Source organism: Bactrocera neohumeralis, chromosome 4 (genome assembly GCF_024586455.1).
Source record: "Bactrocera neohumeralis isolate Rockhampton chromosome 4, APGP_CSIRO_Bneo_wtdbg2-racon-allhic-juicebox.fasta_v2, whole genome shotgun sequence".
Lineage (NCBI taxonomy): Eukaryota > Metazoa > Arthropoda > Insecta > Diptera > Tephritidae > Bactrocera > Bactrocera neohumeralis.
In genome coordinates, this window is record NC_065921.1 from 1,496,072 (window position 1) to 1,509,588 (window position 13,517).

The following is a 13,517-nucleotide window of genomic DNA, read 5'->3' on the forward strand; positions in this document are numbered from 1 at the left end:
GATACTAACTTTTATCCGTACTTGGTTATATTGTAAAATGCCTACATAACATACCTATACAATGGCTTATTCCAGTTGGAATACTATAATCTTATTAGAATGGTAAGAATGAAAGCATGCAACTTCACCTGTTGTATCACAGGTGAATGCAACCCTGCGACCGATTTTGACGGCTGCACGCCAGCTGCGACGCTGCTGTCGTCAGTTGTTGCGCCGTCGCTGCCTTGTCATCATCGTTTTTTGTTAATTCGGTAGTTAGCGTGTCTGGGGTATACTAATTACTTAGCAGAAAATAAAATCTGTTGAAACATTTCATATTCTACACCTTTCACGAAATTGAAAAGTTAATACCGATTTAGAAAACGCGTGTGATAAAGTGTAAAAATAGTATGGACCACTGGTCTTGTGGTAAAAAGAAGCCAGTGGAAAAAATAAATATCTGTCATCGTATTTTTTTCAATATTTTGCTCTCATAAGCCACGCAATTTTCAACGTAGTAGTTTTGTCATAACGATATTTTGTATAAAAAGTTTAAAAAGCAAATAGAAATACGAGACTTGTTGGTAATTAAGTAAACGAACTGAAAAAAATCTCACACGAAGATGAAAATCGTGCCAATAGGTTTTCTAAATTTTTTTTTCATATAAAATTAAACAAAACTTCATCACATCAAGTGCCTTAAATGGAAATAACTATACTCTATTTAAAACAATCCGCAACTCAAAATTACAGAAAATAAGGCTTTAGTAAGAATGTAAGTACATATGTACATGAACATCGGAAAATTGCAAATAAGGAATGCACATTTGTGTGAACTTATTCAATTTTTTTAAAAATTTCTGTGTTCATTGAGACGATGCTTTTGTCAATCTTTTATATTAACTCTGCTGTATATTTCAAGTCTGATGTAAAAAGACATTAACATTTACGAAATTCTCTATCAGTCACCTAATTCGAATTTCCATACAAAAGTAATCATTTTACCTGCTGTCTTACCCAAGTTTTGCAGTCAGGAGACACAAATTATGCATACTAAAAACCCAAAGCAATTTGTGCATACTCACACGCATGCATGTTTGTGTTTACACATACATATATGTCCATATTTATGCATGTGTCGTATTGTTTTATGCATTATATGTTCTCTGATTTGCCTTTCTCGTGACGTCAACGTGAGCATCGACGGCGCTGGTAGCATTGTCGCGTTTGACGTTGGCTGCTACAATGAAAATCTTATTCTCTTACTTGCGATATTCTGTTCTCTTTGCCATACTTTTTCGTTAGTAGTCACCTTTATATTATATTATATTGTTGACCCTTTGGTAACGTGTTTGCAGGTTACATTAATTGAGTATATAACAAAAGCCAAGATATTTATTATTTTGATTGCGACTGTAAGCATACTAGCCTTAAATGTCTTTCTTTTAACTAATTTGGATTCATTTTCTAGCCCCCACTGGGCCACTTTATTTTTTTTAATATTATTGTAAAATTAACTCCTTGATTTCAACAAAGAAGTGAACCGAAATTAAGACAATGAAAAATTTTCGGCTAATGTATACACTTTGTTACTTTAAACGCCTTAGAGAAAGTTTTTAAGCAAATGGAGTATGTTACTTAACACCAGTAGAATGTCGTAGAGATTTACAAATATCGGATTTGAGAGGTTTTTCGCTAAATACATGTATTATAATAAAAAAAATGTAGTTTCTCAATAAATTAATCGAATATGAACTAAATCGCATTGTAAAATAATAATAATGAAATTCTGTAAGTGAACAAACTATATATGTATGTACATATGTATATACATACATATATGTACATATGTATTTGTACAGCATATACATAAAATGTACATACGTACTACTAATGTACGTACGTGTACGTGAATTTTGTATAATAATATTATGTACCAGATCATCTAATGGGCTACTAATTAGCATGTCGCAAGTTGTTAAATTCAACATATTCTCCAAGTTTGCGGCTTTCATATTCAACTATTTCTATGTCACTCACCTGTACATATCAGTTTGCGGTTCGCGAAATCTCTATATTCTCCAAAATTAACTCTGACGTAGCATGAATCACTTCCCGGCGGTTTCTCTTGTATACTCATGAGTCCGTGTTTGTAATGAAATAATGTAACAAACATCTTAGAAAAGTAAAAGGTAAAAGTTGCACATATTTTCGTATTCTTTACTTTTGACCGTGTTTTATTCTCGTTTGCGCTGTAAATTGCTCTGCTAAAGAGTGAAAAAGAGAGTGCGCTAGCAGTAGTCAATGCAGCGACTAAAACGGAGATGGACATGTTGATGGGGTCGAAATCATGCCAATGTAAAGAGAGAAGTGATAATACAAGTATATTATATACATACATACCATATGTATTATATTCGCGCCACTAAAAACTACTAAGAGTGCAAAGCTTGACGGCAAACAGCTGATTTGCCGTATTTTTGCGCAGACTCCTTAATTCCGCCGGGGTTCACTGCCTGTTATTCCTTGCTTCTACGTAAGCCTGACGTTGTTCCTTGTCTTTGTTTGCTAGCCAGTTAAGCGGCAGTTAGCTAGTCATGCGGTTGATTATTTTCTAAATTCGTCTCTCAAATAATTTCCGTTTAACCTGCTGTTCTGATTTACGTATTATAGTGTGGGTGCACGGGAGTAATTAAATTAATTTAACTTCTGCCAAAAGGAAAGTAAACAAGCAAGTAATAGAAATTCATTGAACCGATTTAGGTAATCAGTCTAAAGGCTCTAATTTGCTTCTGAAGTCTAGCTGATTGTATAATTCTACCGCTATTTCCTCCCATTCTTTCCTTAAGCACATTAACAATATATATGTATGTACATACATACATAAGTATTTAATATATACAGTTAGAAATTTTCTACATATTAACTATAATTTTTTTTCTTTCAGATAACAGTAGCAAACAGCGGTAACAACGATAAAATTATATATAAATTAAAGTAGCAATAGTCGCAAAAAAGTAGAATAAGATTACGAAACTACGACACTGTGTACGGTTTATGCCTTATTTATTGTATGTTCTCATAACTTAAAACAAAAGCAACAAAGATAGTACCCAAATTAAAAGATAAAATACCGTTTGTTGAAAGACGGGAATTCTGTGATAAACAGTGTTTCTAAAATTGCCTTAATATAAAAAACGGAGGAACACATGATATAGAATAATTATAAAAATAAATAAATATTATCCAATCATTACAAAATAGTGCTTCCTTCGTTTGTCGTAGCAAAAATCGTGAAGTGAAAATTTTCGTTTCGGAGTAATAATTAAGCCGAAATATACTCCAAGAAATCGTAATATTTTTAAACAAAAAAAAATTTGTTTCTCATTTAAAATCTTGAGATTGTGAATAAATCAAATTACCTGCTGCTACAGACAAACACATAAGGTGTTGAGAAACACGTTACCGCTTCTTCTCTAACTGCCATCATGGATTCGCAGGGTTATGAAAATGCACGTAACATGACACTGCTCTTTTTCCTTGAGCGTCTCATGGACAAGGGTGAGGCGCGTACCGTTCACGACTTATCCTGTCAGTTTGGTAATAAGGAGTTCACTAAGGAAATGCGTCAGATTGCGGGCGGTAGTCAATCGGGTAAGAGTTAATGCTTTTAAATAATGATAATGATAATAACAATAACAGTATCACAAAATTTCCTCACTAATCATCTTCCGCCACGATATATTATGATAAATAATTCCTGAAGTGAATAGTGTAGCAGGCGCGACGGCACAATTCCGATTTTTTTGGCGCCGCGATTTGAAGACTTGATTAAAAAATATATAGGGTTATAGGTTCCCGCAAACGCTTAGTTTAGAAGTTATTCGACCTTAAAGTTCAAAAATTCCCAAAATTCGAACATTTCAAGAAGCTATTTCACCACATTAAACACACTTTACTCACATTTTTCACTTCAAATTAATTAAATTAAACTATAAACTTATAAATAAATCCACATTTTACACTTTTGGCAGGTTTTTTACCTAAAAAATCTTTATTTTAAAAATTACATTTTACATTAGTAGTGAACATCATTTGTGTGCTAAAAATTACGACGAAATGGAGCGCGGCCATGTGATAAGGCAAAAATTTCTCTATCTATGCATATGGATATTTTCTCTTTTAAATTTATTAAACAAATAAGTAATATTATATACATGTATTAGTAATATTATATAATAATATTATATATATTTTCACCTAAAATAAAAAAAAAACAAAGTATTATCAAAAATAAATGGAAATCGCTGAGAGATATAATAACCCAAATTTAACCATTTTATAACGAGAAATCAAATTTTGTTTCAATATGATAACCAAAAAATATAACCACTTTATAACGAAAACTCAATATATTTTTTTTAACGCTGAAAGGAGTACTTCAGTCACCCCGGGTATTCGCTCGATCAGGGTTATTTTTTGAGAGCGCGTCCGAAGGCCGCCAACGCAGAAAGGAGTACTACGCGAATTCTTCTGTCACCCTGATATGATATAAATTTTATAATATTATCATAGATTTTTACTTATTTGTGTTTATTAAATATAAATCACATATTATACATATACATACATATGTAGATGGAAAAAGTGTTCACAACTCAATTATAACTTGAAAAATGTTGGAAAGTAATTTTTATTATACAAAGAAAAATCGTTAAGAATCCTACATATTTGGTGTTTAAGATGTGGCAACGCTCGTTTTCCTAATAACTGTAAACAATCTAACCTTTGTAACGATGAGTGTGCTAAGTGATTTTTAAATTAATAAATTTAGGTAAAATATAACAAAATAAAAGTGAAATGTGAACTTATTTCAATGTTTAGAGTGTATGTTTATATGTATATTTAAATATACAGAGTTAAAAAAGTGAAAAAATTTAGTGAAACATAGAGAAATACCATGTGTTTATAGTGCAAATTTTTGAACTTTTAATCGTGAATATTTTAAAAAATATAAATTATTTTTTAATTATTTTTGGATATTCTTTTTCTGGAGAAGCTCCCCTATCCGCACATACCCCTTTTATTCGGAAATTCGGGTTTTTTACCCCTCCGCCAAAGTAATCGGAATCGTGCCGGCGCGACGGGTTTGTATTGAATGATAATGTTGAAACTTTCGCACTTATGGTATTTAGCACATTTGGTTGTCGTTTATCAAGTTCAACTGACTTTGTAGAGGTCCTTGGCACTATCAGCCTTAATGTTAATATCCCGACATGCAGCGAAATTGCTGCCGCTATACACACATCAACGTCGATCAAGTTATTGAACTTATTTTTAGATAACTTTTTGTTTGATTTCATTGTTGTTGTTGGTCTATTAACTAGTCTCTGTGCAAATGAAACCTGAAAATGTAAAAATGTGAAGGTAGTGATGTGCGAATTGAATGGGTAACAATAATTGTTATGTTAAAAATAAAGCGATACAAATGCAACAAAACATTACTTGAGGAAGTTATCGTTTGGTATATAATATTATGTACTTATGTATGAGAATGCAATGTATAAATCTACTTAAGGCTCATATAAGCACACGTGATGCTTATACACATTGCTCTTGAAAACTAAAAAAAAATTAACACCACAAAAATAGCAACGTAGGCGACGATGTTCATTCAAGTAGATTGCCACGTGGAATGTTGAACGCGGTTGTTGTGGTGCAATTGTTTTGTATACCAATTTGGGCCGTAGCACCAAAGTCAACATCATAAACGGAATGAAGATAATCAAGTTCGGGTTTTCTCCTTGCATAGCTACATACATACATATGTATGTACATATGTATTTGACAATAAAAAACATTGATGAAAAGATTTGATTATGTGAATTACCAAATTGTCTCGCGTACTATACATATGTAAATACATACATACATTTGAATGGGATACTCATTGATGCAGATACCATTTACTAATGTAGTTGTGGGAAGAAGCACAAAATATATTTTTAGTAAGTAACTGTTAAAATTAAAATTAGTAGTCTGAAGTATGTTCCTCAATACTAAATTTTTACCGAGTTTTACTGTTAATTGAAGAAAGGTAGTTTTTGTTTCCTAGAAAATTTTTTTGTGTGTATTTAGGTACGTTAAGGTATAATTTACACTGCCAACTTTCATTTCTGTTGTACATACATATAAAGAACTTTTTTAGGCATGTATCACGTCCTCACATACTATTACGTGACTTACAACTTGTCATAACACATCGTAAAATCATAAATTTTTACACTTCTTTAAAAAAATTGTTTTTGGATTACATCCAAAAATGAGTTTACACAATTAAAATTCTCAACGCTATGTTTTCGGTTCGTTATAACTTTTTACATACTTTATGAGACACATACTTTGGGGCGTTTGTTTCTCAAATAAGATTTTCTGGAAACATGTTTACTTTGTTAGCAAATCTGAGTGTATTTCAATACGAATATTCAACACAGTAGAAAAGGCAATATGGTTGGCAGGAAAAAAACGCTAAACTATAGTGGCTGCTTAACCCACTTAATTAACGACGATTTGTCGGTAAATTAAATTTCACACTTTAATTGTAGATGTGGTAAGCGGTGGTAATTTTGTGAAAACCAAAAAAATAGGAAAAGGCGAAATAAACAAATAATTCATACAAATGCTGAAAGCGCCTACATACATATGTATATACATAGGCGTAGATATGTATATACGAGACAAATATAAAATAGTTGCATGACAATATGCTCAGTGTGAGTTCCACAAATATCTGATTCCATGTGAATCACATACTCGCACACACTGATGCACATTTGTAGTAGTTTGAGTTATGTGTCAGTAGGGAGACCCACTAAGACTCACACCCACATCGCCTCACATTGTCTGCTTCAATTTGTGCCGAGTTGTTGGCGGATGTCTAATAGCAGTGCTGTTGTGCACCGGTGAGGTGTGTGGTGTTGCGTTGTGTGGGTCGATGCCTGCACGCAATCGCAATTCGCAAATCGCATTGTAATGAAGTCGTTTAAGCAATCACCGTTTATTGCGAATACCACAAGCTGTTGGGCGGAATCTTTTCAACTTAGGCTTATTTATGATTTTGTTTTTGCCTACATTTTGCTGTTTGTGCTTCTTCTTGCATGGTTCACATACTTTGCGATAACCATGGTTCAATTATTGAAAGTATCGATTTAATTTTCTATGTTCTATTTTTTTTTTTAATTTTCAATGTCGACATATTTTAATGTAAATGCGCGTGGGATACTACACAAGTATATTTTATTGCATCCTAAATTCATCTCGGTAAATTTTGGGTAAAAATATTTTACGGATATATTTCACGGATTACAAGTGCAATGCATGTAAATGTATTCGAACTGCCCCTCGTGAGTGCTTTTATGTGCAAAAATAAAGGTAGGAAAATGTCACATGCATAATTAAAAATAGCTGCACCAGCGCTATAAACTATGCCTTTGAATTGTACACCCATGAAAAAGTGTGTGTCTGTCTATGTACTATTCATTTATTCGAGGTTATGTTGACTTCAAGAGAAAAAACCTGAAATCTGATCATCTGTACAGAAAATGAAAAATTGTATAAAAGTTGCGTCAATTAAATTTAACACAATCAAGACTTTTATACCGGCTTTAGAAACCACATTGCAGACATAATTTATTACATGTAAAATTTTGTGTGAAGGCAGCATGAAAATGGCGGGAAATGCAAACAAAGAACTGAGTTGCTATTTCTTTGTTTATTTATTATACTCTTAGAACATGTTGCTTAACAGAAAGAATAGCTTCGTTCACCTAACGGTGGTTTATATCAATGAATCTTTAAATTAATAAATTGGTGATGGTAACTTAATGAAACCCAATTTTTTTTGTTAATAATATGTCCCCCTGGTGGCGCCATTTATATGTCGACTGGTGCGTTAGAATCTGTCTTTATCGATTGTCCAGTGGAAGTTGGAAGTGAAGTTATTCCGTTTTAACTGTCAGTATGCTTGTGTTATCGGTGCGCAGTGTGTTTGTGTTATCGGTGAGCTTCGAACAAAGAGCCAACATTAAATTTTGTTTTAAAATTGGTAAAACATTAACCGAAACGTTTCAATTGATGAAACAAGTTTATGGCGATGATTGCCTATCCCGTAGCAGAGTGCACGAGTGGTTTCAACGTTTTCAAAGTGGTCGTGAGGACATAAATGTGGGCCAATCAAAATCCGTGATCACCGGAAATTCCATCGAAACTGTGCGTGAATTCAGAAAAAATCCGCCGAAATCATCATTGAAATTCATGGAAATGGAATTGAACATCTCCAAAATATCGAGTTATCGCATTTTGACCGAACATTTGGGCTTACGAAAGGTGTGTGCACGGTTTGTTCCGCACAAAACGACTGACGACCTAAAATTGCTCAGAATCCAACAACAAGGACATCATCGACGACCTTGTGACCGATTATTTGACCAAAAATCACATTTTAACCATTAACTATCCCGCGTGTTCACCTGATATGGCACCGTGCGACTTCTTCCTTTTCGGAAAAAAGCATTTGCCCATGAAAGGAAACCGTTATGCAGACGTAGAGGTCATTCAAAAGGCTTGCACCGGCATACTGGCGGCCATACCGGCCAACACTCGTTCGGCATGCTTTTGGACCGTGCAAAAAGCTGTATTGAAGCAGAAGAAGACTATTTTGAATAAAATAAATTGATTTTGTCGAAAAAACTTTGGAAAGCTCCTTGTAATACTAGGTATACTATACTTTAATGCAGAAAATATCTGAAATTATATTATGCTAAATGTCATGATTTTCGTTACTCTAACAAGCCGGCTTCGATCCTTGCAAGTTGCTAGAGTATAAAATTTTGGTTACAACCGAACTTAGCCCTTCTTTACTTGTTATACTCTTGCAACATGTTGCTACAGAGTATAATAGTTTTTACACCTAACGTTGGTACGTATCACCTTAAACTAAGTGAAATAGATATAGGGTTATGTTTATACAAGTATAAATGATTAGGATGACGAGAAAAGTTGAAATCCGGTTGACTGTCTGTCCGTTCGTCAGTGCAAGTTGTAACTTGAGTAAAAATTAGATATATTGATGGAACTTGGTATACTATACATGTTCCTGGGTAAAAATTAAAAGTAAGGCACAGTTCGTAGATGTAATCGTGTGTAATCGGACCACTGTTACGCCCACAAAACGCCACTAAAAAAAGAAAAAACTAATATAACGGGATACAACTTTCCACGAATAATTATTAGTAAAATATTAAACGATTTTCAGCGTACCCAGGGAAAGCAAAACATTTTTTTTTGACCCACCCTATATGTACATATGTATACTAGAAGTCAAATTTGAAAGAAATTTCCTTCCATAACTCGAAATCTCTTTGCCTCGAAGCTTTTTTGTGGATTATGGTGATTCGAGCTAGGAAAGTTCATCTGTATATTTAATTGCCTGGTTTCCTACTCTCTGTTTCAGGGTTTGCACCTTAAGGTATTTCCCTGGCTTTTATGCTTGCAAAGTTGCAAGTGTATAAAATGTTAGGTTGCATACGACTTAGCCCTTCCTTATTTGTTTTTATTTCATTTTTTTTTAATTTGCTCGCTGGTCAAAACCTAAAAAGTAGCATCAGTGTGTTTAATGCATATAAGGCTTAGTTGTTGCTTATGATACTTTTGGGATTTGTTAAACATTTAGGTTTTTAAGTAAATATGTGCATATACTTCTAAGCGTCTCTAACTGAGTATGTCTATGCGAAACTATTGCCCGTTACCTTTTTGTTCCCTTTAAGCCGGTCGTATGTATGGATTTGTATTTGTACCTTAATAACTAGACATATGTACATATAAATGATTTGGGTTAGTCCTGCTGTATTGTCAATGGCCATCGCAGAGCTTACGAATCTCCTGGTGGCATCTTACTGTTACGTGTATATACATATATTCATGTACTTGTGTACTTGTGTATATATTTTTGTAAGTACGTGACAAAAATTCCCAATTGATTTTCAATAAAAAGCAATAAAGTCATTCCAAAATCCATCTTTTCGCGCAACCATACGCACTAGTATCATTCCGTTGGAATCACCAGCCCATTTCCCAAATTCGTTTTGCTATATACGAGTTTTGTCCATCTCTTCGTAACTTAACCAGTTGTGCAAACATTTCGCCAACATTTTTAATCTTAAATTCAATGAGTTTATACAATTTGCATTCGATTGATGAGGGTTTGATTTCATAACAGATACTGTATGGGAAGAACCTGTTCCTTAGAGTGTCATCCGAATTTTATGAGCCCTAAATGTTTATGATATATGAATTGAATATTGTATTGAGGTGAATGGAAAGGTAGTGAGTGGACAACGGGAAATAGAACTTTTGACATATTAATTCCCATATTGAATGTAATGTTATGGCTGCTGATGCAAATCATGTATACTGTTATGGCTGTGTGCAATGTTCTAGCGGTAAACCTAAACAGTGCTACCGATACCATGAAAAAATAACAAGTTACTTAAGGATACTAAAATTTAATCAATTAACGAGTTAAAACAGCCATGCCAACATTTTTATCAACGTAGTGGCCTTGTAAGCATATTCAGATCAGACGTAATTATTTATAACTAACTATACATATACATATATTGTATATTTATAAATAATAATCCTCGCCATTTGCAGGTTAGTATTATTTCCATCCAATTGTATATTTATATTTTTTCCGTTATGGTGTGCTCTGTTTTTGTTGCCCTGAAGTTTTCAATAATTAATTATAATGAGAAGAAAATCGGTACCAGCTGTAACGGTACCTTCAAACAAATTGCTATGTTTAGATTTGACTTCGTAGGCTGCTTTCCACTGACTTCAGGCGCGAAAAATGTTAGATCAGGACACGCAACTCAATGTTTACACGCAGACCTCCAAGTAAAGAATTCTGATATTAAGTAGTTCAATGGAGAATTCGGTCGGAGTCAAAACGCATCAAGGTATACTTTTAGGCGTTGTGACACGCTTATATACATACATATATATATGTATGTATATTCATAAATAAGTTTCATATTATTATGTTATACATACATATGTATGTACATTCATTTGTTTACAAATCAAAAGTAAAAGCCAAAACGACATCACAAAAAATCAATGCTTAACAAAACTAGAATTAAGTATATACACAAGGCATCAATGGCATTTGTTTTCACATTGTGCGACATAATTACATATATGTATGTACATATGTGTATGCCTATATATATTAAAAATAACGAGGCAGTTATTTACATATGCGTTTTGTTTGCTAATTCCATTAAATATCGGCAAGAAAAGAAGAAATAGAAAATGTTCGGCGAAGCGCAAAAGTCGCGTGAATTTGTGGTGTGAGCTACGCGTTGCCCCATTGCCGCCATCTGGTGAATGCCAATCCAGCAAATGCACCGAGAAGGTCAACTATAAAAGCTTTACAACCCTTTGCCACAACATTTCTCCAACCCACCCACTTACAGCTATAAATTCTGTACATAACCAGTACTAACATATGTACATATATACATATATTCCTATCGCAAGATGTCATTGCTGTCGCTTTTGTATCAATACATATAAGTAAAAGAGCTTTCCAAACGGAACACATAAAAATAAGGCATTCACGCAGCAGCTCATAACTTCTTACACGCCTTTTACGCATTCGGGGGAAGTAAAGAAGTAGCATTCGGATATAGGCCCTCAAGGTTGGTATGTGGCCAAGATATGAATTAAAATGCAGCTGCTTGAAACCGACAATGAATACAGTTAAGTTTTATTTATTGATTTTGAACTTTACAACAGAAAAGCTTTTACTTTTCAGTGTTGTCTCTGATATAGATCTAATAGAGAAAAGATTAACAAGAGTAACTTGGGGTCTCTATTTGTCAGGGAGGATCATGTTATGATAATAATTGCAAGAAATTGTCAAAGAAAATAATCAACTGTTAGTACTGGTTATTAGCCCTTTCATGCTCGAATTAAAATGGGCAGAGTTAAAACATTTTTTAGGACAGATACGTATATATGTATATACATATGTTAGTCTCAAGTATGAAGTGATAAAAATTTCAAAGTCCTTAGTGTCCTGGTTCGTTAGTTACAGGATGTTGCCTATAGACAACAGCACTTTTACAAAATTATTTTAAACAAACTAAACACTTTTCCAATGATTTATTTTTATTTTCAATAACTATATTACCATTATTTTTTTAATGTTGTTCTCTTGGTTTTACAATAAAACACCTATTTTAATCTTTTTAAACAATTTTTGCGTAAACGCCTTTTTTCGTGATCTTGACAATTTCACTCTACGAAAAACGCCTACTGAATGAACCCTTCATAGCTTACGATAGAATAATTCACTGTAAGCTTACACAATACACCAGACTACAAAAAACGGCGCGTCAAAAAATGGATATAACGGGACTTAGAAGCATATACATGTAATATGTAAATGTTGCCTATAGGCAATATCGAGCATGAAAGGGTTAAGAGAAGTACACATTGGGTAGTCGAAAAAGTATTTTCGTATTTTGTAAATAGATGTCGTTGCAGACGTATATCTCCAGTGATACCAATTACATTGTGTCATACCATATAGTGTTGGAAGGGTGAGATTTTAAGCTTTATTTAACCAAAAAAATAAATTTGGGGAAGTTGAAAAAAAGTTACAGCTGTTCAAAAAATGAGTGAAAATAATGAAGAAATTCGTTATATCTATTTTGAAAGTTTTGTAAAAAAAAGGGAAGAATGCCATGCAAGTCACCAAAGACATTTGTGAAGTTTACAGAGACGATGCTGTATCCGTTCGTGTAGCACAACAATGGTTCGCTCGTTTCCGTTCTGGAAATTTCGAAATTTCGATTTACACTGATGGAAAATATAAAAAAATAAGTTGAAGTTTGATTAGAAATACGAAAGGACTTTTTCGACTACAAAATATATAGAAACATGGAACATATGTATGTATCTTTAAAACATATTGAGCGAAATTCGGTTGTCAGAGTGATGAGCTATTCTTCTTCATGTAAACTTCTACCACGAAAATAACAAATGCAGCCAATGATGTGTGTGTGCATATCTTTACGAAGTTATTCGCCTGTTAACAAAGTAACAGCAAATTAAGATTTTAAAAAATGTCGGTAGCTACATCAAGCTCATAACTTCCTAAATAATGTACGGTATAGTGTTGTCTATAAATGCAAATGCAAGCGCCTACCAGCGTTGGACGAACAAGCACTCGTTAAAGTGTCCAAACAAACGAATGTAAGCTAGAAAAAAGTATTTAATTATGAGTAATTTGAACGAAATGCGGACATACATATGTACGTATGTATGTATATTTGTGTTGTATGTACGGTCAAACGAAAATGGCCTTCTAATGTGCATATTTGGATAGTTAAGTTCGGTCGTCACTCCACGTACTTGTATATGTACATATGTACGACAAATTCAGATGCAATGACGGCTCACTACTATTT

At 33.4% G+C, this 13,517-nt stretch overlaps 1 protein-coding gene across 2 annotated transcripts in view; it reads left to right on the plus strand.

Moving 5' to 3' along the window:
• Window positions 1-218: 218 nt before the first annotated feature.
• The window catches only part of LOC126757666 (uncharacterized protein MAL13P1.304), a 31,467-nt gene continuing 18,168 nt past the window's right edge, over window positions 219-13,517 (plus strand). Inside the window, exons 1-2 of one of the 2 annotated variants that reach the window (XM_050471753.1) lie at window positions 219-754; window positions 2,927-3,633. In XM_050471753.1, coding sequence (XP_050327710.1) covers window positions 3,468-3,633 — 166 coding nt within the window. In that variant the 5' untranslated portion in view covers window positions 219-754; window positions 2,927-3,467. Of the gene's footprint in view, window positions 755-2,565; window positions 2,715-2,926; window positions 3,634-13,517 lie in introns of those variants that run through there. The other variant, XM_050471754.1, reaches the window with a different exon arrangement.